Genomic DNA, 26,843 nt, shown 5'->3' with positions numbered 1-26,843 from the left:
GGTGCTGGGTGGGCCAGGGTAGGAATGAGGCTTTTTGCTGTCTTCCTTCATACTATCTAGACTGTTGAACAATGTGAATATAGCCCACACCACCACCAACAAAAAATTTCCTTCTGTTGCCTCAAAAAAATTCCACAGCAGGTTTGTGGAGGTGTAATTTACAAAATGGAAAATGCACTTGTTTGCATGTATAGTTCTAGGAGTTTTGACAAACAGACACAGAGCGGTTCCATCACCTCTAAAATTCCCCTGTGCCCCTTTACAGCCAAGTTTTCTTCCTACATCCAGCTCTTGGCAACCACCGATCTGCTTTCTAGCCTCTGGTTTTGTGTTTTCCATTTGTCACATAAATGGAACCACATAGTACAGCATGTAGTTTCTGGAGTCTGGCTTCTTTCACTGGCACAGCACATGTGCCATTCATCCACGCTGTTGAGCGCATCGGCAACCCGTTCCTTTTCCTTGCGGGACAGCATTCCACGGATTCTATGGATCGCCTCTGCTTCCTGAATCTGCGTCCCAGGTGAAGGACCTCTAGGCTGTTTCCAGCTTTTGGGAATTAGGAATTAAAGCCCCTACAAACACGCACGTACAGATTCTGGTTGAACATATAATCTTATTTCTCTTGGGTGAAGGCTTAGGAATGAGATTACGGGGTCCTATCAACCCGCTTCCCAGGATGGCTGTGCTCTGCGTTTCCACCAGCAATGAAGCAGAGCTCCAGCTCTGTCCTGCCACCTTCTAGCAGTTGGGACTGTGATTTTATTGTAGCCATTCTATAGGGTGGTTCGTAGTATTTCATCGAGGTTTTAATTTGCAGTTCCCTAATGACTCATGGTGTTAAGGTAAAAGATTTTCAGTGGACAAAACACCTACATACACAGTAGACCTCTGCCTCCAAAGAAAAACCCGCACCCTCTGTAAGTTTCTAGTTTTTAATTTCTATTTCAGGAGGAATTTCAGTGCCCCCCGTAAGCGCCCTGAAATTAGAAGCTATAAATCACTCATCTCTATAGCCCTGGCATTCGGCATACAGAAAATATTCAGTAAATATTTACTGTGTGGATGAATAAAGGAAATAACCAAATACACAATTACCTACTGGAAAAACATGAGCAGGTACTACAGAGTAATCACAGAGTAGCAAATGTAGGATAACGTGCTGGACACAGGGCAAGCACTGCTTGCTTTTGGAAGATGGGCCAGACAGGAGCATGTTTAAATACTGATAAGAGGATCAGAAAAAACGCACCTATTGAGGACAGAGGCAAGACAGGAGTCAATGAGCGGGGAGAATTCAGACAGGAGGGGGTTTGCAGACAGGAGGAAGAGCACGTCTTCCTGTGTGACTGCAGATAAGGCGCCACCTTCGGGCAGGTGCCGTGCTTATTACGGTCAGGTGGGCGGGTGACGAAGAGACAGAGGAAATTGACTGAGTCCCTGCCCAGCAGCTGCCATTTCAAAGTGATGTATATACAGTGCATCTCGGTACCACAGCCTTCATTTTCCTTCTCTTACTGTTTCCGGTTCTAAAAAATAACAAACACTTGCTACAAAATAAAAGAGAGAAAAGACTGCCTCTAATCTCACCAACTACAATAACCAGTGTCAATTTCTAAGCTATACATAGCCTTCCCATTTCTCTTCTGGATGCACGTTCACGTGTACTTGTAAGAATGAGTCTATACTATACATCTTGATTTGCAACTTGATTTATTTTCATATACAGCTACACGTTTTGATCTCTCTACAGTCTTCTTAACACAACATAGTATTCTATTGTATAAATGGGCCATAATGTATTTAACTATCTCTCATTAATGATTTAGGTTGTTTCAAATCTCCAGTAACTGCAGAAAAAAACTTCCGTAGTCAGGGCTGCCTGGGTGGCTCAGTCAGTTAAGCGTCCAACTTCAACTCAGGTTATGATCTCACAGCCCATGAGTTCAAGCCCTGCGTCGGGCTCTGTGCTCACAGCTCCGAACCTGGAATCTGCTTCGGATTCTGTGTCTCCCCCTCTCTGCCCCTTCCCCGCTCGCACTCTGTCTCAAAATAAACATTAAAAAAAAAGTTTTTTAAGTGTCTGTAGTCAACCAATTATTTCGGTGGTATGAACTTCTGAAAAGTCTTTCTAGTTTAGAAGTTGTGAAAAATGTCAAGGCCCTTTGACACTTCTTGCCAAACTGTCCTCAAAAAGGACCTCATCGGTGTCAGTCAGGGCTCACTCACCAAAAGCCTTACAGATCACCATTCAACTTTGCCAAAGTGGTAGGTAGAATATTATAACCGCACTTTATTTTATTTTTCCTCAATGCCTAGGGATGCTGGACATCTATCCATATGTTTCTGAGCCATTTACAGTGAACTGCCCCATCATATCCTTTCTACGGTTTTCTATGGAGTGAAGTCAGGAGAAGAATGGCAGGTGAGGAGGTCAGATCAAGACCACAGCCCTTGTGGACCACCATGGGGACTTTGTGTCATGCATGACACGTGACCAGAAGACACCAATGGGTCATCCATGATGCCTGATGGGAAGACACTAATGGGTTCGAGCAGAGGAATAATATGATCAAGGTCACTCTGGCTACCAAGTGTAGAAGCAAAGAACCAGTGTGGAGGCGACAGACTTAAGTGTCATGGGTTTGGAAAGTAAAGGTGATGACAAATGACTGGATTTGGCATGTATCTCAAAGGTGGATCTGTGGATGGGCTGAATGTGGGTGGCAAAGGAGAGAAAAGAAGGGGTTCGTATCACTCGAAATTCGTTGGCAGGGCACTTGGTAGAACAGTTTTACCAGTTTCTGAATGGCAAAGTAGGAGAGAAGCAGGTTTGAGGAGAGGAATCAAGAATTATATTTTGAATACATTACATTCCAGAAGCCCACTGGAGATCTAAGTAGAGATACTAAGTGGTTAGATTCAAGTGTGCAACTCAGAGGAGAGGTCCAGGCCAAAGATACAATTCTGCGAGTCGGTAGGTTCGGATGGCATTTAAAGTCCCAGGCCTTAGGGGCACCTGGGTGGCTCAGTTGGTTAAGTGTCCGACTTCGGCCCAGGTCATGATCTCACGGTTCGTGAGTCTGAGCTCCACATCGGGCTCTGTACTGATGGCTCGGAGCCCGGAGCCTGCTTCGGATTCTGTGTCTCCCTCTCTCTCTCTGACCCTCCCCCGTTCATGCTCTGTCTCTCTCTGTCTCAAAAATAAATAAACGTTTAAAAAAAATTTTTAAAGAAAGAAAGAAAGAAAGTCCCAGGCTTGGATGAGAAGTTTCTGAGAATAAAGGGCACATCAACATTTCTAGTCTGGAAGGAGAAGAAAAGACCGAGAAGAGCTATCAATGAAGCAGGAAGGAGGAGAACCAAGAGGCCTAGTAAAGAAAGCATTTCCAGGAGAACCTAGCAGACAACCGCTTCAGACAGGTCAAGTGACATCACTGATAAAGCCAAGACCCCGGGTGCAGGTCCCTGGCCACGCGGTTTCTGGGGAGTGGAAACATGGAGTGGCATGGAGAACACAGCGATGGAAAGTGACCTCGGGGACGTTTGCCATAAAGGGAAACAGAGGAAAAAAGGCAGTAGGCAAGTGGGTCAGGAAGGCTGTTCTGTCAGGACAAGAGGCCCCATGGCAAGCTTTAGGATTCTGAGAACAATCCAGGAAAAGCTGAAGACGCAGGCAGGAGCAGACACGTGTGCTTGTGACATCCTCCAGGGGCCAGAAAGGGGGCTGGATGGAGCGCACAGACAGAGGGATGGGCCTTCCGGGGACCCAAATCACCTTCTGTAACAGGAGAGGGCACAGTATGCACGTTCAGAGGTAAAGGGGTTTTCACTGCCTGTCTCTCCTTACGTGTAACACAAAACCCAAACTTCTTGGCCTTTAAGACGGTCCATCCACAATCCAACCCTCAACCCACCATTCTGACCACGTCTCCTAGGACATCATAAATGTTGCAAAGCCACCCCAAATTCACATCTTCTGAAGACAGTGACACGTTCCCCGCCACGCCCCTTGCCCTTCAGAAATAGCCTTCCCTCTCCCGGAGGCCCATTCAAGCCCTTTGGCCCCCTCGGCCAGCTCACCTCTCGGCCCCCTGGTGGACTTCCTGACCTCTCCAGCCACAAGCCTCTCCTTCCCTCGCCCACATCCCACACAGCTACCAGAGCAAACCACTGGAGACACATGCTTCCACATGTCGCTTCCCTGCCTAAAACCCATCTGGGGTTCTCGACACCTTCAAGGGCTAAGGTCTTTGGACTTGCCTACCTCACCAACCCCCTCCCTCCACTACTAGCTGGCGGTCACTTAGAAGGTCACGCTGCTTTGTGCACACCCACACTCTGCTTTGCTGCTCGTACACTGGGTGAATTCCCCCCGTGCATCCTCCAAAAACCTACTTAGGTAGTATTTCTGCTATGAAGCCTTCCCTGGCATTCGCAAACCCTGCCATTCCCCCCAAGACACGGTGACGCTCACATTGCTGCTTCCTTGGGCCTTAGGTGCTCCTCCTTCTTCTCTTCCACGTATCACATGCAACTTTAATTTTTAACTCCGCTCTGTCCTCCTCCGACCTCTTTCAAGGCTGGGCCGTACCTTCTCTCTCTTCCCCTATTCACAGAGCCTGGACAAGCACTGCGCCGAAATCGGAACTGGAAGCACCCTTCACTTAGTTTTAATTACATACCACCTTGTGATTCCTCTAAGACCCATACTAGCTGCAGCGTTTAAAATATTTATGCATTTGGGGCGCCTGGGTGGCTCCGTCGGCTAAGCGTCCAACTTGAGCTCAGGTCATGATCCCACGGGCTGTGGGTTCGAGCCCCGTGTCGGGCTCTGTGCGGACAGCTCAGAGCCTGGAGCCTGCTTCGGATTCTGTGTCTCCCCCTCTGCCCTTTCCCTGCTCATGCTCTCAAAAATAAACATTAAAAAATTAAAGTATTTTTGCTTTCTTTTTCTACCCAACTGGAAGCATCTCCAGGGCAAGAATTATATCATTTGTTCTCGACCATAGCAAATGTTGTGCAACTTGGTAAATGTTTGTAGAATTAAAAAGTGGTATACACAGAAGAACATATATGATTAAAAGTTAACATCCTCAAAGTAGGAATGACTTGTTCTAAACAGTTTCAGAATTGACATTACTCCTGTAATGTGCCAAGTGCCCAGACAAACCAAAGACTCGGAAATGAGAAATAAACAGGAAAGACTGTAACCTGAACAGGTTAAAAAAAAAATCTATAGTCGAATAGGTCTCCTATAAAATAAGTTAGCTGTTCTACAGAATAGAAAGGTACTAAGATTACATATAAGTTATAACCCAATAAAGTTGCCCCTTTTCTTTCTTTTTTTGTAAAGTAGGCTCCACACTCAGCGCAGAGCCCAAAGCGGGGCTCAAATTCACGACCATGAGGTCGAGACCCGAGCTGAGATCAAGAGTCAGACGCTTAACTGACTGAGCCACCCAGGTGCCCCTACAGTTGCTTTTAAAAAAAAGAAATTCACTAAAGAAACATGTAACATCATCAGCATATGTATTAAATAAATAAAGGTATAATCTTCACTCAGAGAAGTCTTAAAACTTTTCATGAGGATATATTAAAAAAAGTAAATAATCGTGTTTCGTATGTATTTTCTTCATCTGTTCATGTTAGCTCCGGATATTGTATGTACCCACAAAACTGGGCGCTCCCATTCTGTTTGCATGAATATCACCCACACTTATAGAGGGTAAGTCGTAAGAAGCAAACCCGCTTACCCAAGCCACCCCCGTGCTCTCCTAGAAAATGGTCTTTTACACAGGCAAGTAGCCTTCCCCCGAAGTGTGGAATACTGTGGGTCATAAATTCTATAAGTCCTTACTGAGAATTTCATATCTAGGACACAAGGGAGATCCTCTGGTCTCACTACATGAAAGAAAATACAAATAAATGGGTAGTTAGATGAGCACAGCGTAGGAAACTCAGACTACGTATGTCTGAAAATATCAAGAAAAACAATTTCTGACTACTAAACCATCCAAGTTTCTACAAATTGGAATGGAGTGGCTTTGGGGAAATATTTAAACACAGAGTACAAATTTAGACCAGAGGTTGGCAGACTTTCTGTAAAGGGCCAGACAGTAAATATTTTAAGCTTCGCAGGCCGTAAAGTCTGTCGCAGCTAGTGAACTGTGCTTTGGAGTTCAAACGCAGCCACGATGGTACATTAATGAGTGGGTGTGGCTGTGTTTTAATAAATTATTTACAAAAACAGGTGGCCAGCCTGTGAACCCCAGTTTGCCAACCCTGATTTAGCCCCCTGTCTCACACGCTTAAAGAAAACAGAGGCAAGTCAATAACTGAGAACCAAACCTATTTAACACAGCAGGTAATCAATCTGGAAAAAAAAAACAAGTCGTAACTACAAAGTAAGGAGAAGGGTTTGTTTTTCACAGGACATGCTGGGAACACGTCCCGAGAGCCACCAGTATCACGGAACCGTGTCTCGATGATTGAGGTTACAGCTTTGAAATGAGTAGTGTTTCCCAAGGACAAGTACGTGCTAGTTGCCATGTTTGCTTAAAACGACAACAAACAAAGCCGGTCTTCTAACTTTCTCGTCCTGAGACGAACCGGTTTGCTGAGGACGTTGTACGACTGAAAAAGTAAGACACAGAACTGTAATCAAGGCCGATGAAGGAAAGGCCAAACTCGGAGCAGACGAGGAACGTGTCCCCACCGCGGTTTCTGTGCCCGGAGCCATGTCAGGTGCTCAGGCAGCGGGAAAGGGAGCGCTGAACAAAAGGCCGATCCTGCGACAAGGCCGCCACCGTCGTGGCAACTGCTGGGGTGTCGCGGGGTGACCACGGGCACGCGTCAGCCTCGGATGTCCATATCTGCCTCCGCTGGCTGGTGGCGACACCCCGCAGAGCTCTGCTTACAGACCCGAAACGGACCCCATGCCTCTTCCCTTTCACTGGACTCGGGCTCCCATCCTCCTACACCCATGTCCTTCAAGGTCCTCACGCAAGAAATCCTTACTCTCTGTCACACTGAGAAAAACAGCACTGACAGGTGCTGTCAGCTGTTCACTGCCACATTTCACTGACCCCCGAAGATGTTCGGGGATCAAAGACCCAAGTATGAAAAGAAAAAATCTTTGCGGCCAGTTTCTCCGGGGTCTGGTCCGGCTTCGCTCCCCTTCTTCTACTTAAAAGGGTCTTTTGTCCCATCTTCTAAGCCTCTTTGGGTCCTAAAATGCATGCTTATGGATGGGTGACACATTATCCCTCTGTTATTTCTCTTCTCAGAGAATCCAGTCCTCAAGGGGGGGATCACGGGAAAGAATATGTAGAATGTAATTTTTAGTACAGCCTTTTTGTCCTTTTTAATTAAAGAGCCATCTAGGGGCGCCTGGGTGGCCCAGACGGTTAAGCATCCGACTGTTGATTTCGGTTCAGGTCATGACTCACAGTTTATGAGATCGAGCCCCGCGTCAGGCTCTCGCTGACAGCGTGGAGCCTGTTCGGGATTCTTTCTTTCTCTCTCTGCCTCTCCTTCGCACTCAAAATAAATAAACATTTTTCTTAGAGCAATCTAAATAGATAAAAGGTCACTGTGAAAAATCTTTTCCCCCCACAATCACTATTTTACGACACTACGGATATTACTACAGCATAAAGAATGTAAATTATACTGTCTGAAGACTTCTGTAAAATCCTTCTAGGATTATTTATTTCCACAAATCAAAAGACAAAAGGAACCAGGCATTCCTTTTCAAGATAATCGCTGTTTTTTATCAGATGATCCGTCAGAAATCTGGAAACAAGTTGAAACAGTAAGCAAGCGAGCACAGAGATCAACAAAGCTACCATTAAAACTGCCTGATGACAGGTTATTTTCTCCCTGGTTCCAGTCCTACATCATATATTGATCTCCCCAGATGTCTGATTAAACTGTATTGATGAGGCCCCACCGGTAGGGACAATCCTCTGCGAAGCCTCAAGGTGTGAGAACGTGAGACACCACAGAGCCCCAGGAGGCCGCCCTGAGCCACGGGGGGAGGATAGACCATCAGGCAGCTGCTGGAAATCTCTTCTGTGTGTCCCAGTGCTGCCGGTCCCAGCTTTGCAACTGCTAGGCTCTGAGTGGCTATGAAGGTAAAAGGACCCTGGGCTCCCTCTCTCTTCCCTGACGGCCCTCCCCAGTTCTTATCTGCAGTAGTGTGGGCCACGCACACTGGGCAGTAACGTGCATTTGCTGAATTCGTGAATGAAAGAATTGGTCTCTTCCCCTTCGCTCCAGTCCTGCCCTGAGCTCCGGTGCTCCTGCCAAACGAAAGCCGGTTCTCACTTGTAACCTGGAAACCCCACACCCTGACCTCGAGGTACAGGGCCGGACTCCTAGATCCCAGTCCTTGGCACAAGGGTTAAAGTCCGAAAAATGTCCCGCGATCCTTTCGGGTCTGAAGTTTTGCCTACAAACTGAAATGAGTGGGAATTCGTGAGCTCTCATATACCTTCCAGGGCTATTGTACAATTCCTCATCAAGTCAATTATGGCTGGAACGGCTTTTTGTTTCCCCTGCCACCCCCACTGATGGCACGTGAAATTATTTCCTGGTGGCTCTGGGATCCGAGGTGGTATCGGCTTATAGACAGAATCATATGCTTAATTCTTTAAAAAAAAAATCCAAAAACCTGGTCTGCCAGTTGGATTTAGGGATGTATTTTCCTGAAGAAAATTACAAGATGATGTTGCATTTCTGGACAGGTACATAAAAGTCTCCCCACATAATTTAGCGGAACCACAACACTGTACCAATATTCTAGAGCCTAACGGCCATGGTCAGCACTGATCCGATAAAGAGACCTGACCCCAGGGCAGATCTGGGCACCTCAAGTCACGAAAGAAGCGACTCTCCTTCCCCAAGAAGGGACTGAGCTTTGACAGATAACAGGAAGAGGGGTTTGGGGGGGCACATCAGTTTGGGGCAGTAGAAGCAGACAGAATGAAAACTGCTCCTCTGTGGCAGACAAGGGAAGTTAAGTCCCTGGCTGCAGGCGATGTTCCTCAGAAGAAACGTTCTTGAGCCAGCAAGGCCTGGTAACATTCACCCAGGGAAGACGGGCCCAAGCACCATTACGTCTCCCGTCTGGTAACAGCACCAGCCCAACACCAAGGGAGCCTGTACCTCCCGCGCCTCGAGAGATAAACAGGAAAAGCCCGAGGAGGAAGTGTCTTGTTCAGACTCCAAAATAACAGCAGCCCTGGTGGGCAATGCACCACAAACGCCTGAGTGTCCGTAAACATCTGAGTCACCGTGGTGCCGGCCAGCACCCAGCTTTGACCGGTCGCCGTTCGCACGCCTTGCCGGGACTCTTAGAAGAGCACCGCATGGGCCGCACTTGAGGTGCAAAGACGCAGTTTGGTACCTGCGGCGCCCGTGCTTTAACTGATTTTCCAACACCTATTTAGTGAGCCCACACCCACCCATTCCCTTTGGGCCGGTCACTCCGGCCAGAGGCTTCCATCCGCCAGGCGGCACCGCAAAACGAAAGGTGCAATCTCTGGTCGTCAAAGGGAGTGAGGGTAACCGGCCACGCCGAAGGCCGAAACGACCGGCCACGGGAGGCTGCGGCGCACTTTCAGTCTGTCCACGATACCGACCGGGCTCCTACTTTCACTCGCCAGGATTTTCCCCGCCCTTGAGGACACTGCCGTGTGTTGAAGGCGGAAAAAACAGAGGAATCCCCCGAAGGTATTATGCCCGCGGCGGTCCCAGGTGCCTGGAACACAGGGGAAGGAGGGACGGCGGGCGCAGGCCACTTCTGCCGCCTCCGAACAGGAGCTAACCAGGCAATGAGGCAAGGAGAGGTTTCCCGGCAGCGAGAACCAGGAGGCAGACTCGAGGAAGGAAACGGTGTGTGGCCGGAACCACACGAGGGGGTGGGTATGGGGCAGGCCGAGGCGAGGTGGCCAAGGGCTTCGCGGACTCCGCCTTCCACACACAGGGAGGCCCACCCAGGACGGACAGACAGACTCGTACTCCCCCGAGATCACCGCGGCGGCTGCGTGGGCATCTGCCCTAAAGCTCCGTCATCTGCTGGTGGGTCTCGTCTCCTGGGCTCGGATCACAGGGCAACTGGTCCTGTCAGGGACGCCCCGCCAGGACCCCCAGCAGCTCCGGCTCTGGGGGAGCTCTAAATCCTAACAGACTTTCAGAGGCAAGCCCAGTGGTCTAGTTACTGGGACTTAAGACATTTACACATCTGCCTCCTACTGTGTGCTACTAATTTTATTGTACAACCCTCGATTTGGGGTTTTACACTTAACATCCAACGGAATGTATAACAACATGCCCGGTCACACAGTGTAATCAGAAAACACGCACACCGTGACAATACAAGAAATTAACACAGGGGCGCCTGGGGGGCTCAGTCGGTTAAGCCTCGGGCTCTTGATTTTGGCTCAGGTCAGGATCTCACAGGTTCGTGAGTTCAAGCCTCACATCGGCTCTGTGCTCACGGTGCAGAGCCTGCTTGGGATTCTGTCGCCCTCTCTCTCTGCCCGTCATCCACTTGCGCGCGCTCGCTCGCTCTCAAAATAAATAAAAATAAAAAATAGAAAAAAGAAGTTAATAGAGAAGGCCAGATTTTTCTTTAGACTATATAACTAGGCATATACCAATAAAGTATTTGCAGCCTTCAACCCTGTCTGAAGAAACACCTCCAGTGAGTTTACAGAAAATGCCTTCCAAAATGGCTGCAACAGACATCGACCAGATAGAAACATTTCACACCTAAAAGCAAATCTTCCCAAGAATCTGAAAAAAAAATAAAAATAAAAATCTCTTCTGGCCAAAAACAAAATTTGGAATAATATATTTTTATTTGAGTCACGTTTTGCAAATAACATTAATCTTTCTTAAACACGTTTTATTTTTCTTCATTTCCTGTCCCTTATGGAACAGATAGTAAGTTTCCCACGTCGAAATTAGTTGCCCACTTGTCATTCATCTTCAAAATCAGAGTGCCCAATCTCCTAGTTCCTTCTCTGCATTTTTGATTTGACTTCCATTCTGTGAACCAAGGTCAATACCCACGTTAAGTGGGTGCGATAAACACACCCCAGGACACCACCTCGTTCATCAGACACTGTACAGGTGTGATGAACATTACTGGGTCATTCCCTCTCCTCCAGGGCACACAGGAGAACACACTCCTCAGTCTGCTACAAGTGGGTCTGGTCACGCGACTCATCGTGGCCAATGATGTGATGTGCGTCACACCCAGAACAAGGGTGTGTAAAGACCAGATGAGATACTCCAGCCTTCCCCCTCAACCCCTTGCAGTGACACCTATGCTGAAAGAAACTCCCTCGATCACGGAGTCATCGGTGGAAGGACAGCTGCCCCACGGAAGTGCCTGAACCCACAGCAAGCTCTGCGTGTGCAAAAAATACATTTCTATTGTATAAATCAATGGGCTTTACGGGATTTTACTGCCACACAGGGTAAACCAGGGGTTCTCAAAGGGCAGACTTGTAAGAAATACAAATTATCGGGTTCCATCCCAAACCTACTGAGTCAGAAACTTGCTGGGGGTGCAGCCCAGCAATCAGCCTTTGACCAAGCCCTCCAGGTGATTGTGAGGCACACTCAAGTGTTGAGAACGACTAACTAGAATCTGGTGCCAAATCAAAGGGCATTCGCTGCCTTGAGATGAATGCTTTATCTCTGCAGCTGCAAAGAGGGGTGGACTGTACTAAGATAGTCAAAGAATGACTGCTCATCTATGGCAGTTAAACCCTCCCTCTTGTGCCACATAGTATTTGGATTGTTTAAACCTAAATAAACATTTACTTATTAAGATGCACCTTGTGGGGCTCCTGGGTGACTCAGTCGGTTAAGCGTCTGACTCTTGGTCTGACCTCTTCAGCTCAGGTCATATTCCTGTGGCTTCGTGGGTTCAAGCCCCACGTCGGGCTCTGTGCTAGCTGTGCAGAGCCTGCTTGGGAGTCTCTGTCTCTCTGCCCTTCCCCCACGTGCGTTGCCTCTCTTTTTACTTATCTATAAATAAATAAAACTTCAAAAAAAAAAAAAAAGATTTACCTGGCAAAATCCCTCCCAGATTCTTGCCCTACAGTCAAAGTCACTGATCGGAATGCCGGGTAAAATCTGATCCAAAAATGGAGCTTTCTCCCAACACAGCAGTGAGCCTAGAGTCAGCTATAAATTCAATAGTTCATCCTGGCCCTTTTGTGCTATTTTACACAAAACAGTAGTAAGCGAGAGACTCTCAAAAGCTGCACTGAAACCCAGTTAGCCTCTCTCTGGCATTAGTTTACCTACCACCAAGTACCCTGGGAACAAAAGGAAATAAGATTTACCTGGAATCACCTGTCCTTAGTCTTTGTCAAATTCTTTTTCCTGGTGCTCAGAACCCAGCTACTCGACAATGTGGTCTCTGAAATGCTTGGGTTCGGTAAGGCAGGATGAACTTATCTGCCTGCAATTTTTCAGAATCAGCCCAACTTTCTCCTTTTACACAAGCACACCCCATTTTCCATGATTAAAATGTATATATCTATATTACCGCCTGCAAGTTCCTTCAGCTCCACGTAAAGGGGGAAAAGTGCATTTATTTACACTAGCGAGGGCCTTGCTCTCTCTCCTGGGCATCCACTTCTCCCTCAATGACACTAGTTCCATTTTCCCTAAAGAAGCAAAATAGGAACAAAGTATTTTTGCCTTCTCTTGGTCAACTGTAAACAGAATCTTCCAGAAAACAATGGGCTGGTCTGTACTGCCCTTTTCCTTCATATTCTAGAAAATGTCTTCAATATTCCCTCCAACAACTGGATATATTTTACAAGCTGTGGCTTGCTGTAATTCCAAGAGCATCTGATAAGAATCCATGAACTGCCAAATACATTATTAGCTCACACTCAGTAAGTGAGAAGTCACTCTGAAGGTTCCTGCTTTTTTCCACCTATACCGTTTTCCCAATTATAGTTTCCCATGCTAAGTGATCAAATACATATAGGCAGTCTCTTGAAAATCTATGCTTCTCATTCTCAATAAAAGAAACCAGTCTCCTTGGAGAAATAAATGGTTGGCTGCAGGGCTGGAGTGGGGAAATCACAAGATGGTTCACAAATACGTGGACGGAAGAAAGTAAGGAAGCCTCAAAAATGGGGGGTGTGTAGAAACGCCACAGGAGCCAACTTATGGGAGCTCCCAATGGCCAAATCTAAAATAATTTGAACAAAAATTAAAGAATGACAGTAACTTAGCTCCTCCTCCCAATTCTAGACACAGAACTGAAACTGGACCACATCTACACCTTCAAAGAATCTCAAAGAGTCTTGGAAGGTAAATTTCAATGGCATCCGAGTTCCATCATTCAGTAAATGCTCCTCTGTTTATGCTCTATTTAAAAAGTTCCATAATGATTCCTCAACATACAGGGGTACCTGGCAGCAAATGAGAAAATGGCTACGATTATCACAGATCACTTTGTAGTTTTCAAGATTTGAACACGTACAGACACCTTTTACTTTTTTATTTACTGTCAGGTTACATGAGTGCAGAATGCATGGTCTGTGAGAATGTTGCTGGCTGTTACCTCATTGAGGGGATCCTAATTTGAGGTTCCTAGAAGCCCCCTAAAAGTGACCAAGAATGAATGTAAGTAGCTGAGCCTCTAAAGTTGTACATAAAATTCTGTGTATTTGTACATTTATCTGGGAAAGGGCTCAACGCTGAGATGAGATCATCAGGTTAATAATACGTCTCATTTTCCTGTTTTTGTATTTGAGAGTACGGACATAGGAAAGATGAAGGGCTTTCTGTGGTCAAAAACTATTTAAAGCTCAAGCCTAGACTTGACTAACACAAAAGCCCTTTCCAAATGGGCAGGCGATGATCTGAGAACTTCTCTAATCGGGTAACTCCAAAGACAACACGCAAGGCACAGCATCACAAACCACAGAATCTACAATAATAAACCGATTTAGAACTTGTCCTCAAAGAGCTTATGATTTAAAAGGACAGCTAAAACCTGCCCATAGCAAGACACTAACATCAACTTTAGAAAGTGATTAATTTTATACCAGTTCCTCTGTATGGAATTTCTGTTAACAGTCATTTCTAAATGTGGCTGCTTTAACTATTCGTTTTTAAATAACTAAAATAAAGATCTGGCAAATTGTTTTTAAATTCTTACATCTAAGTTTTTAATGGACTCTCTGCCCCAAGTTTTCTTTTTTTAATTATTTGACTTCATATCAGATTATAACAACTTACTAAAAAATACATTAAAAAAGGCACAAAAAGTGGATACTGGGTTAATATTAGTAAAATATATATATATATATATATATATATATATATATATATGTATATGCATTAAAGAAATAAACTACCTACTAACTAACCAGTACAGCTGGAAACATGTTTTTGAATCTTGAAGACAAAGCTACTGAATTTCTTTGTTTTGGCATGGAACTCCGTACAAAATATTTTTTAGTAAAAATTTTTTGGATGGGAATTGAGAAGAGGAGAAAAAAAAAAGGAAACAATTATTGAAACCAAAAAAGGCCATCTTAAAAGAGGAAGCAGTGAATTATCTTGGCATAAATTTTTAATCTCTGCCACACGGGCTTACTCCTAACTCAAAATCTTCTCTCCAAAATACTCATCGTACTAATAGCAATAAAATTCCAGCAAATTGCTGTATTGTGGTTGGCAGAATGTGTTTATGTTATTCTCAAAAGGACTCTATCCACGCATATATTTATTTTTAAAGGCATGATTACAGTATTAACGTCAAGTATTCCTTCACGGTTCACTGGTTCAGAACATGTACCTGGTGTCATAACGTGATATTTCACTGGGGGATCCAGTAAAATCAGGTCTTTCCAATAACTTCTCGCCTGATTGAAGTAAAATAGTATGCTCTCCTGGGACAGTTGGCCAGACACAATTGTCAAATCCCTTATACCTCCATGTTTATATCTCACCTTAAGTCCAGAAGGATTGGAGGCTGCTTTTCGCCTCACGTGCAGTTCTCACTAGATATCTGTAAGACAGGACCCTCTGAGGTCACTAAAGTATGCAATACTCCCATTCTAAAGAAGAGGAAGTTAAGTCTTAAGAGGTTAGGTGTCCTTCAAGTCAGTTACTCGTCCTTGATCCATTTATTCGAGAAATATTTATTGGCTGCCTATGAGCTAGGAACAGAAGCCCCCAAAGACTTTTCGGACGGGAACTGAAGAGAGGAAGAAGCATAAAGCATCTACTGTGAGCAGACGTAAGAGGCAGCCTTCGCAGAGTGGTAAGAGATACGGTAAGGGAAGCTCAGGCTGCCACAGAAACCTGCAGGAAGAAGGGAGCAAGGAAGGCTTTCCAGACGGGGTGAGGTCTGAAGCTGAGACCCAAAGGACTAAGAGAAGTTTGCCACCAGAAGGGTGCACTCCTTCAAGTTAAGACCACCACCAAAAAGCCCCAGAGACGAATGGGCAAACAGTGTTTAAAGCCAGGGGGGCAGCCACGCTTGTCTAACGTGCCCCATGTGAGACGCGGCCGGAGGAAGGCGCATCAGAGGACACGAGGGAGCCGCCGGACGACTGAGGGCAGTGGGGACGCGACACTGCACGATCGGAAAGCCCTCTCTGGCCACAGTGAGAATAATCATCAGGCAACAATGAGGGTGGCCTGAACAAAGATAAACGGGTGGACCGGAAGGGATGAAACGCATGGATGGATGAGGGAGGCGGCCGGGGAGAAGGAAGGAACCACCAAGTCAGGTCAGACACCAAGCTTCTGGTGGCAAAGGTTGGGGGGCAGGGGGGGCGGTGCTGGAAGCAGCTTGGGTTCCAAGCTGGACAGGCTAAGAGTTGCTGGGAATTATCCAAGAGGCTGAAACATTCGATAAGCGGCTGGATTTGGGGACTGGAATGCAGCAAGGAACCACGGCTGGAGATGGAGATTTGGAAGCTATGTACACATATATGAGAAGTGAAGCCACGAGACTAACTGAAATCTCCCAGAGACAGTGGAATGTTTCCAGGACAGAAACCCGATGGGTGTTCTAGCAACCGGGAGAAAACCCAGGAGGGAGAGCAGTGTTCAACACTTAGGGTAGAAAATGCTTTTAAAAAGCCCTGCCAATTGTGTGAATTACGGGGGGGGGGGGGGGGGGGGGCGCTGCCAAATGAGGAAAACACTGACAAATGTCGAACTGCCTCGACAGTTAAGGAGGTGGGTTTTGTGACAAGGTGGAGCTGAACCCCAAAGGTGGCCGAGGAGGAGGAACCAGGAGTGGAAAAGGGCAGCCAGAAAGGAGCCTGCTTGACCATCAGAAGGGAAGAGACAGAAAAGACAGAGGGCAGGGGATCGGAGGCTTGCAGTTTAAATGGGGAGAGGTGACGCAAGGGTTCGGACAGGAGGCAAGAAGAACGGGAACAGAGACGAGAAGCCTGTAGGCGGGCTGTCGGGAGGTGCAGGGATCTGGTCTGGTTCAGAATGGCAGAAGTCGGGTACAGACTGCTGACACACGGTCCGCACTCTGTACATTTCACCGCTTTGTGAAGACATGTCGTTCCTTTCCCTTCCCCACCTCCTCGCAGGTCTCTCCAGGCGTGTGAGCGGCACTGAAAATGGGATCTGATCTCAAGTGCCGCATTCCCAGAGGCAGGCTCTCAACTTCCTCAAAGCTAATCCTAAAACCTACTAAGCCCAACGCTTCCTCGGGACGAACGGCTGCCTCTAACGGAAGGTACCCACGCCGTGCCCGGCACATCGGCACGCACAGCCAGCTCAGGGCGGTGTCTTATGCTCCTGTCCTAGGGCAAACAGTTCGAGTTAGTGTTAAATTTCATCATCCCACCACATCTTTCTCGGAGCTGTCTCCTCATCTTTTATTCTAGACCCAGTGACTGTCGGATGTGCAAAATAAAGGTAGTTAAAAAAAAAAAGAACAGAAAAAAGAAGAAGGAATTTGGAAATGTTCCAAGTTGGTTACAAAAATCTCGGATGTGTAAGAAATGAAAGCTCTGGGCTCCTTAGATCGAGGTCTGCTCCTGTTTTGGTATTTGTAAAGTCCGGTTTGGATGCCAAGAAAAAAAGACGTTTCCTAGAATCACCACAATGGGCATGGAAAGGTAACTACAGGTAGTGTATTTATACAGTAGATTAACCAAGTACTGCCCCTTAAGAACTACTCAGTATTTGCAGTGAATATTGTTATGACCCTCAAGTTGAGATGATTATATAAGCAACGTGTTACTAAAGCCATATATATTCTGTAAGTAGTTTTTCCATGAAGAGACGCCGAATTAAGTGTAGTCAGACCAAATAACATCTTTTTGCAGTGTGATCAATGCTCAGAGACAAGTTCGTACCATTTGGAGACGGCAGTGAGGTAAAACACGTCAACCACATGCGCTGCTCAAATAAAACAGTATAAATGAGACGACAAAGTCATTGTCAAAACACTTAATTTAACAAACTTTTCAAGGATCTAGTATATACTAATTACCAACCAACTCCTATGTACTTTTTACACAGGCTCCCCAAGGAGAACTATTTGGTTTTATTGCCTTAAGTTAAAGCAATGGAGATGGTTTTTTTAAAAGTATACTGTATCTGAACCCAATGGTGGATCACAGTGTCATGAAGAGAAACCAGCCCCCATTAGGTGCCTTGGGATTTGATACAAAAAGAATACAGCACCTATTCTTATCTAAAAATTCAACCGGGGTCTAATCAAATTTCTAAGAATTATGGGATAAAGAGAAGCAAATTAAGCAACGTCAAAAGGAAACAATTACCCAAATCCAGAAACGGGGGTGACATATAAAGGATGTATAGTCCAATTTTTTAAACAAATCAATAGCACATTAAAAAAATAAAATTGAGGGAGAACTACTACAGAGTAAGAGATTTAAGTTACACAAAAACCAAGTGCAATGCACACTCTTTCTAGAACAATCCAACTTAGAAACCACCAGAAAAACATTACAAAATAATCTTGCTAGATTTATTAGGTCTAACAACGGGCATTTAAAAAATGCTTAGTAGTTGGAGACATGTACTTACTATTTTAAACAGAATATAAATATTGCAACTCAGGGGCGCCTGGGTGGCTCAGCCGGTTAAGCGACCGACTTCGGCTCAGGTCATGATCTCGCGGTCCGTGAGTTCGAGCCCTGCGTCGGGCTCTGTGCTGACAGCTCAGAGTCTGGAGCCTGCTTCAGACCCTGTGTCTCCCTCTCTCTGACCCTCCCCCGTTCATGCTCTGTCTCTCTCTGTCTCAAAAATAAATAAACGTTTAAAAAAATAAATAAATATTGCAACTCAGATTTTTCATTGATTTTGAGGTATAAAGCCTCTCCTGTAGAATTTAAGGAAGGATGAGGTACCTCTTTCTAACTACCAAACTCTGCAAAGAATCACATTACGTCATACAAACACTCCTAACGGGAGTGGGTCACTCCCGTTGATTAACCGACATTTGGTTTCGGCTCCCGTTCATGATCTCATGGTTCGTGAGTTCCAGCCCCACATCGGGCTCTGCGTTTAAAGCACAGAACGTGCTTGGGATTTCTCTCCCCACCCCGCCCCCCCGCCCCTCCTTGGCTTGCTCTCTCTCTCTCAAAAAATAAATATTAAAAAACAAAACAAAACAAAGATCTCCTAACCGTTTTCAAAACATCGCTTTCTTTCTCTCCTCCTTTCTTCCTGGTTCGTTAATTCCTGGTAGAGCTGAGCTCCCAGGTGATGGGGGTCTGCCAGGCCCGTGCCCTTCCTCACACTAACGGGGTGACCTCCGCTCTTACCTTCCCGTGCTCCTTTCTCACGTGGGAAATGTAAACATCTCTCTGCGTGAACAAGCGGCCACACTCCCAACACGTCCACCCGGGACTGGCCACCTTCTTGGGTTCCATGGATTTTTTCACAGGTGATGGAGACTTCTTTTCCAATTTCTCTTTCCCGTTCGTGGCTCTGGTATCCTCTTTGTTTTGATTTGCTGAATTTTGAGTTGCAGGCTTAATGCTCAAAGGCAAGTTTATACCCAAGTTTGGAGGCCCTTCAATACTTTTCAATGTTCCATGCATAGACTATGTTACAAAAAGAAAAGAAATATCTATCACAAATCGTTACCACTGAGAGAAAGCACGTGTGGACTATCTTAACACATTATAGATATTCCAATATGATGTTATATTCATTCAGAAACATTTCTTAATACAGGAAGAAGAAAACCGAAGTGAAATACACACTTGAAAAGAGACAAAGGGGAATTAACTTTTATGGCTGCTCTAAGCGATGCATTTTTAGTTTCAAATAACTTCTGAAAGCCTGTGCCATTTTTAAATTCTTAAAAAAAAAAAAAAAAAAAAAAAGCCTTCTGTATTGAGTCCAAATTATTCCTGGCTGCCTATCCTCCCCCAGGGAACCCGTGAGTCCTCTGCAACACACTCTTTCTGGGGAAGAACATTTTACTTTCACGTCTATCCAGAAACGCGTGAAAAGGCTGACACCAGGGCAGGTATTCAAGACCCCCAGCCAATCACCTTTAACAAGACCCTGCGACAAGAACAAAGCCTTCTCCCTCCCTTTCGTACCTTCTGCATTCTTGGAACACTTGGAAGAGTCTGGGTTTTTGCTGGGGAGTTTCGGGGGTCATTTCAATCTCCCTACAGCCTACTCCGGTCTCTCTCTTCTCACCGATACCACCCAGGCTTGTGGACTGTCTACAGCAGATGCAGATACTCAAAAAGCCTCTTACAATTGCTTAGAGTGTTTATGATCATTCACGTAACAGCCACGACAGCTATCTGAACTTACACTCACAGGATTCCAATTTCTAATGGGGTAAAATTAGTGCCATCTGGGTCTAAAGATCAGCTTGCTTTGGTTTTTGTTTTGTGTTCTAGAAGCAGAGTTCCCCCTCACCAAACCCTCCCTGCCCCCCCCCCCAAAAAGGGAGGGAAATCAGTCCGTGCCTCAATGATGTAGGTAGGATTTATCTTTTGAACAGGGCCTTCTCACGTAGCCAGCATTCAGGCTTGTAGCTACTAGCCTCAGAGTCCTGAACCTGTAGAACCTACAGAGGGACACAACGCGACACACGTTTCCGAATGAGCCCGGGGTCTCCTACGTCCCACAGACTCACACTGAATAGATCTCGGCTCCACAGTCTTTCTTGAGTGTTCAAGTAAGAAGGTGTTGCCTCAGCATGCTTTCCATCAGAGTTTCTCAGGAAAGCCTGCCTCTAAGCAGTGCCAAGAATTCACCAACCTTCGTCAGTACTGTCTTACCCCAGAAGGAAAAAGAGGGTCTGTCATCATGTCATGAGCAGGGGCCACACCGGTCCACCCAGAGGTCACTTAAACTGGTCTCTCAAAAGGGCCTGGGAGGAATATCTGATGTCCTTTGGCAAGAGAAAATCTGGGGCGAGACGTGATCTCTTGGTGGCCAAAAGGCTGTGCATTGGCCTTTTTCAAAACAGAAGCCAGGTTTTTCATTTTTAACCATTTAAACCCCAAAGAAATCAAACCTCAAAATTTTCTAGCAAATTTTTCATACATTTCTAGGCAAATACATTTTTGACAAATGAAAGTAGAGGAGAGGGTGATGTATTAAAATATTCTTCTGAAAAAAAATAAACAAAAAATAAAATAAAATAAAATAAAATAAAATAAAATAAAACAAAACATTCTTCTGTAAGCTGACCTTGCAGGGCTACAGAAATTACAGAAAAGCAGCCAAAAATTCGGCTGTGCAATGAAATGTGTGCTAAAATGGAAATTTCTAATTCGCTCATTTCATTTTCACGTCACAAGTAAAAATAACATTGGTAAAAACAAGTATCTTTTTTTAATAAAGAAATACAACTTAATTCTTAGAACTGACCTTTCCTTAGGTCCTGTAACCACAAATACCTTGAATGATTGTAACTTAGAATTTGCTTTAAATGTAAATGCCAACATGTCTACGCATGGGATCCTATGCAGTGAATAAATCTATGCTTTGGCAGAAGAAATGATACGAATTGGGGGTGCCTGGGTGGCTCAGTCGATTGGGCGTCCAACTCTGGCTCAGGTCATGATCTTGCGGTTCATGAGTTCAAGCCCCACATCGGGCTCTGTGCTGACAGCTAGGAGCCTGGAGCCTGCTTCAAGTTCTGTGTCGCCTTCCCTTCCCCGCCACCTCTGTTTCTCCCTTGCTGGCACTCTGTCTCTCTGTCTCTCTCTCTCTCAAAAATAAAAATTAAAAAAAAAATTAAAAAAAAAAAAAGAAATGATACGAGTTGGATTAAATTAGGCAAATAAAGAGCTACCTTTACATGAACATGTATGTAGGGAAACACTGTTCCTCTCCTTTCTCTTAATTCTTTCCTTGTGAAAAACTGAACAGCACAGCTAGTGATATAAATAAAGTCACACAAACTGGTGTAGATCTTAAAAATAAAACACAAAAATAGGGGGCCCCTAAAACTTTACCTTTATTCTCACCCATCCCCAAACACATAAAGAAAGGCAGGGTATTTTAAATGTATGGAACATACTTGAAATGAGAACATAAGTGAGTATTCCCAATGTTTTCGTATCATGTAGTCTTATAAAGGTTCAGGTGAATAAAAACAATTCTTTCGTCCTTGTGGCCATGGGATTTGCCACTCCTCTTCAGTCTCTATTTCTTGGAACCTTGTATTCCTCCAAATTCACTATTAACACAAGGAAGACCCTAACCGCAAAGTCGATGACCCCACTTTCCAGATGTTGTGGGGTTTTTTTTCCTGGTCATTCACTAAATAAATATTTGTTGTCAAGACGGTTTTGTAATTTTAGTGAAAACCTTTGAAGTAACTGAAGAGGATTTTACTGCACTTCAAGTGATGATCAGGAAACCTATCTCCCATGCATTGATTCACCCTAGTAATGCCCCAGTGCCACCCCCTTCTCCCGGCTGCCAACCAGCAGACCCTCTGAGACGTTAGGTTCGTTGCAGTAGGCAGTTACACTATGTGAGTGCACATAGGCTCAACACGGGAAATTTCAAGGATTAACGGTCCATTCATTTAACTACGATGAGACTAGACTAATTCAGAGACCCTCATCTGCTCTTGAAGCTGACTTTTCTCATATAATGTATTAAAAAAGAGAAGAACTAAGAGAAAGAGAGATGGAGTTAATGATGCTGGGCCTGTTATTTTCTCTCTTTAAAGAGTCAAGTCCCTTTAAGCTCTGAGGGCTGCTGGATATTATCTCCTAATCACATGGGAATAAAACTGCTTACCCCATCACAGTGGGCAGTTAAGAGACTAGGACTCAAGCTCTGTCCGTCATGAGCTTAAAAGGCTGTGAAGAGATTTAGGCGCCCCTTTTGGGTGTTGGGGGTGGGTTATCCAAACTGGACATTTATTTCATTAACTGAACACTCACCAGGTACCAGACACTGGGCTGTACCCAGCACATTTCACTATCAATTTACATGCAACCTTGATAGAAAGAAAAAAAAAAAAAGACTAAAAGGGCCAGGGGCATCCATTATAATGCAAATTTAACTGCTTAAATAATCTCAAGGGAAGACCCTCGTTTTCCTAAATACACCGGTATCTGTAACGAATTAACACAATTCGCCAGAGTCCTTGTCTATTTCTAAAGCCTGTACAAGATGGACTTCTCAAAGAAAAGTAAACTGCATCGTCATCGTTTTCACATGTAGGACAAAAAAAAAAGAACCCTAATACTTTATTTTTCTTTTAGAATCCCAGGGCATTCATCTGTTACTCTGCGTTGATCTTTCATGGTGACCCAGATCAGGACTCAGGAGTAAGCGGCGTCAGTCAAGCGAACGTCTGGCGGCCGCATTCTGTAAACTGCTCAGTTACCAACATCAGTACCCTTCCCTTCCCTCAACAGCATGCAGCTTCCTCGGCATCTACAGCTCAGCCTTGACTCGTGATCAATGAATGTGGGTCTGCGATTCACTTAACGGACACGAGAGATGCGCACACACCTTGATATGGTCCATCATGAGTTGCTTCTGTGCATATAAAAGGGAACAGTCGGGACACTTGAAAACAGACACCTTCTGGTTTTCGATGTGTTGGTCAAAGTGGCGATACAGCAGGGTTTGCAGGGTAAACACAGTGTCGCACATGGAACACTTATAAATTATTCTAAAACAGAAGAAGTGTGTGGACAGGTCAGTCAGCCCTCAACTCCGAAGCCGAGGGAACTGTTACTTTATATCTCAAGGGGGCAGAGGCAGTGAGAACACGTAAACACGGTAAAAAGAACAAAAACAGTTTAGCTTTGAAACAAACTTCTGAAGGCAACTGGCATCACTCAAGCGCAGACCAATCTTCACAGCTTGAGTAAAGGTGCATTCAACCGCCTTTGCAGTGAAGTCTAAATTAATGACCATTTTGTTACTTACACATCTACATCTGACACTTGTTTTGTTTTGTTTTTTACAAGATCTTCGCTTGTTCGTTATTTTAACACAGAGCAAAAGAACCCTTGATTTTTTTTTTCAAGTATTCTTTAAGATAGGACCAGGAACACAGCTGGATGGTGGTCCCCTAACTTGATAAAGAATTTTGTTAATGAACTTAAGTCAGGCTGTTCAGCTCTGATGCTTGCATAAGCTGTTACTTGCCCCAAGTTTTCTTTTCGAGTTCGTAACAATTTTACACTGAAATCGCAGTATTTCTCTACGTGTTCTTCATAAGGAAAGCCCTATGACAGTAAACAATTATACACCCAAAAAAAAAAAAAAGAAAGAAAGGAAAGAAAGAAACAGAAAAGAAAATCCATACCACAGTTGCTTCAACACTTGAATGTCTGCTGTGTTTAAAATGGTTTAGAACACGGTCTACTACGAACCATTTCTGTACCTTACTGCCAAGCAACCTCCTTAAAAACTAATTCGTTATACCCGAACCTTCTGAACATAATCCCCTCTATCCATCAACACCTTCCACTGAAGCTCAGGCAGGAGGGAAAGTACTAGACTCCCCCGCTACCAAACCTCTGCCTCCAGGGGCTCTTCTGGTGGTTCATGAACCTATATGTCCAGGATGGGTCACCTTTCTTCAGTGACTGTTCCAGGTCTCCCTGGTCCTCAGGGGAGGCCCCAGGGACCCCTGTACTGCCTTGGAAGGAGAATGGCGAGAAGAACAAAGAATCCTCGGAGCTTAGGAAAATGGCAGAGAAACACTGACGGAAGGGACAAGTCAGAGAGGAAAAAACCTACATTGTGCTTCTGTTTGCTATTTCTACAGCAAAGCAAAGAAAGGCATGCCTCTGGAAACCCCATGTCTTTCCTCTCAGGGTCTTCTCAAGAAAGCACTTCTCGCTTCGTGGTTCTATCAAAACATTACAGATTTAACTTTTTCCCCCCTTTTTCCACATAAAATTTGTAAGTTTAATTGGATTGAGCGGCACGGGTTTTCCAAGGTCTCGACATATTAGTAATTTAGCGCAGATCACGAGCACATGTGACTGGGGAGGGGAGGGATGTTCTTGTTTGTCTGTTTGTTTTTAGGACTTCGTGACCTCGCCACGCACTCGAAGGAGGCACACAAGTGATGTTGTCATCATTAACTTGACCAAGTGTGACAAGGATGTTCATTTCCTCACTATTTAAAATCGCTTAGAATTGAAAGTAGCCCCAACATCCGGTAATATTAAGTACTAAAGTCAGAGCAACTATGTGATTTTTTAAGAAGTATGCTATGGACGTATACCAATGACTGGAAAGACTTTCGTGAAAACGAACACAATACGTAACAAGGCAATATGTACGATATGACCACATCCTTCTAAGGGCATAGAAAAGAAGCAGAAGGTTATAGAACTGTCATCTCTGCGGGATGGTATTACAGGTTTTCTTACTGTTTTCCTGGTCTATACTTCTCGGTTTTTCTGTTATTAGCATAGAGCAGTAAGAAGAAAAGAATAGCCTCAGGAAGAGAATGAAAACTTACTAGCTAGGCTAAGAGAGGTTTCCTCAGGATTCTATTCTTACATTTTCAGAAATAACTATTTCATGAAAAACGGCATGGTTCCTTCTATTCATGCCACATTCCTTTGGGGAGGGGTTTTTGTTTGCTTTGATTTTTATGCTTCCTACCGCATAGCAAAGGAAAGTATAAGAGAGGAGATCAACTATTTACCTAGGCATTTTTCTGGGGAACAGCTTGCCGATAGAATACCGGGACACCGCCCCACAAACTGCTAACTCATATGAAGGGGGAGGTGATGGCTTTCTAGAGGAGAGATCTGGCGGACACCCACTTGGCCAGATGATGAAGTCAGAACTTCCACGGGAAGCACAGACAGGCAGCATGTGTCTCTGATATAACACAATGAGGAGCTTCCTGCCAGGAGGACGTGTCCTGAGTCCAACTACAAGAAGGCCGTGACGGATGGGGGTCATCCCAAGAACGAAAGGCCAGTGTCCTCTTTTGGATGACCAAAGACAGGAGAGGCAGGGAAAGAGCAAGCAACTGTTCCAGAGGGAAGAACGAGACAGGACCGTTAAATGCAGAACAAGCTTCTGGATAGGATTTTGAACCTGAACCAAACCAAAAAAAAAAAGATTATTTTCTCATTTATTAGAGAAATTGTAATGGGGTCTAAGCACTGGGCAGGAATGCGCCCAACACCGATTTCTGATTGGGACGGCTAAATGGTGGGGACATCCCTGGCTGTCCTTTTTGGGAGGGGAGGCAGAACACCGATATTTATGTCATGCTGCCCGTTATTCCTGAACACGAGAAAAAGAGACTCGGGGAGAACGAGACAGTGGAGTAATATTAAACGTCGTGAATGCTGACAATTAGGGAATGTGGGGGGGGGGGGGGGAGGGGACGTCAGAGTCTCTATAGAGTCCTTCCAACTTTTCCGTAGGACAGAAACTAAAAAATATTCAAATGGTGCTCGTGTTAAAAAAAAAAACAAAGCCCAAATAAACGAGCCTCATTGACACAGAGTTAGATAGACCATGACGATCCCGACTGACAATGGAAGAAAACCACAGGGGACAGCCAGGCCGGGGAGGGAAGGTAGGCGGGCAAAATGTGTGGGTAGAGCGTGGTGAGGGAACAGACAGAATCATAGCGTGGCTGGATTCCCAGGCTGTGGGGCTGGCGGCGGAGGTCCTACAGGGTCGTAATGGGCTCTGAGAGCCAAACTTCTAAGTGTGACTGAATCCCACCCTGGTGGCAGGACTGAGGGAACGGTCGGATAGGATAACCAGGCCAGGGGGTGGGGTGGCGGGGAACCGAAGAGAAGTGGGGAGGGCAGCGGAAGGGGTTAAAAAGAACTAGAAGGCTAAAAGCAAATGCCCACGCTCAGGTCCAACCCACAGCCTGCTCCCCTTGAAACCGGGTGCTACCCTTGAAACACATGCAACAGCAAATGGAATGAAACGTCCCCAGCTCTGAAATCACCACCACAAACCTCCTCCTTTACTGCCACTGACTAAGCGCCAAGCACTGTCCTGAGCAACACCTGACAGTGTCCACACCTTCCACAGGCGAACCACCGATGGGCGTAGAGAGATGGGAGGATCTGCTCGATGCTGCACAAAGCCCAGGGCCCCGGTTCAAACGCAGCTCTGTCGGACCCCAAAGCCCTCCGCCCAGTGGCGACCACAACTTTGCACGTGCTTTATTTCGTAGGGACCTGTTCCGAAACTCTGTCTCTTATGTAATTCTCGACTTTGGAGTTCTCCCTTCCCCACTGGCACAGACATTTAGGGTGGCAAACGAAAGGATGGCACAAAGTAGCAAAAAACCTGCTGTTCATCAAGGAATATATGAGAATAGACACACAGCTCTA

At 45.3% G+C, this 26,843-nt stretch overlaps 1 protein-coding gene across 9 annotated transcripts in view; it reads right to left on the bottom strand.

Annotated features, from left to right (window-relative positions):
• The window catches only part of ZNF532 (zinc finger protein 532), a 110,321-nt gene that overhangs the window by 11,587 nt on the left and 71,891 nt on the right, over positions 1–26,843 (bottom strand). For all 9 annotated transcript variants that reach the window (XM_042961889.1, XM_042961886.1, XM_042961887.1 and 6 more), the window contains 2 exons: positions 23,011–23,173; positions 18,822–19,103 (listed from right to left, as the gene is read on the bottom strand). In XM_042961889.1, coding sequence (XP_042817823.1) covers positions 18,822–19,103; positions 23,011–23,173 — 445 coding nt within the window. The remainder of the gene's footprint in view (positions 1–18,821; positions 19,104–23,010; positions 23,174–26,843) is intronic.

This window comes from Panthera tigris, chromosome D3 (genome assembly GCF_018350195.1).
Source record: "Panthera tigris isolate Pti1 chromosome D3, P.tigris_Pti1_mat1.1, whole genome shotgun sequence".
NCBI classification, from domain to species: domain Eukaryota; kingdom Metazoa; phylum Chordata; class Mammalia; order Carnivora; family Felidae; genus Panthera; species Panthera tigris.
This window is presented reverse-complemented; position numbering and strand designations above follow the sequence as displayed.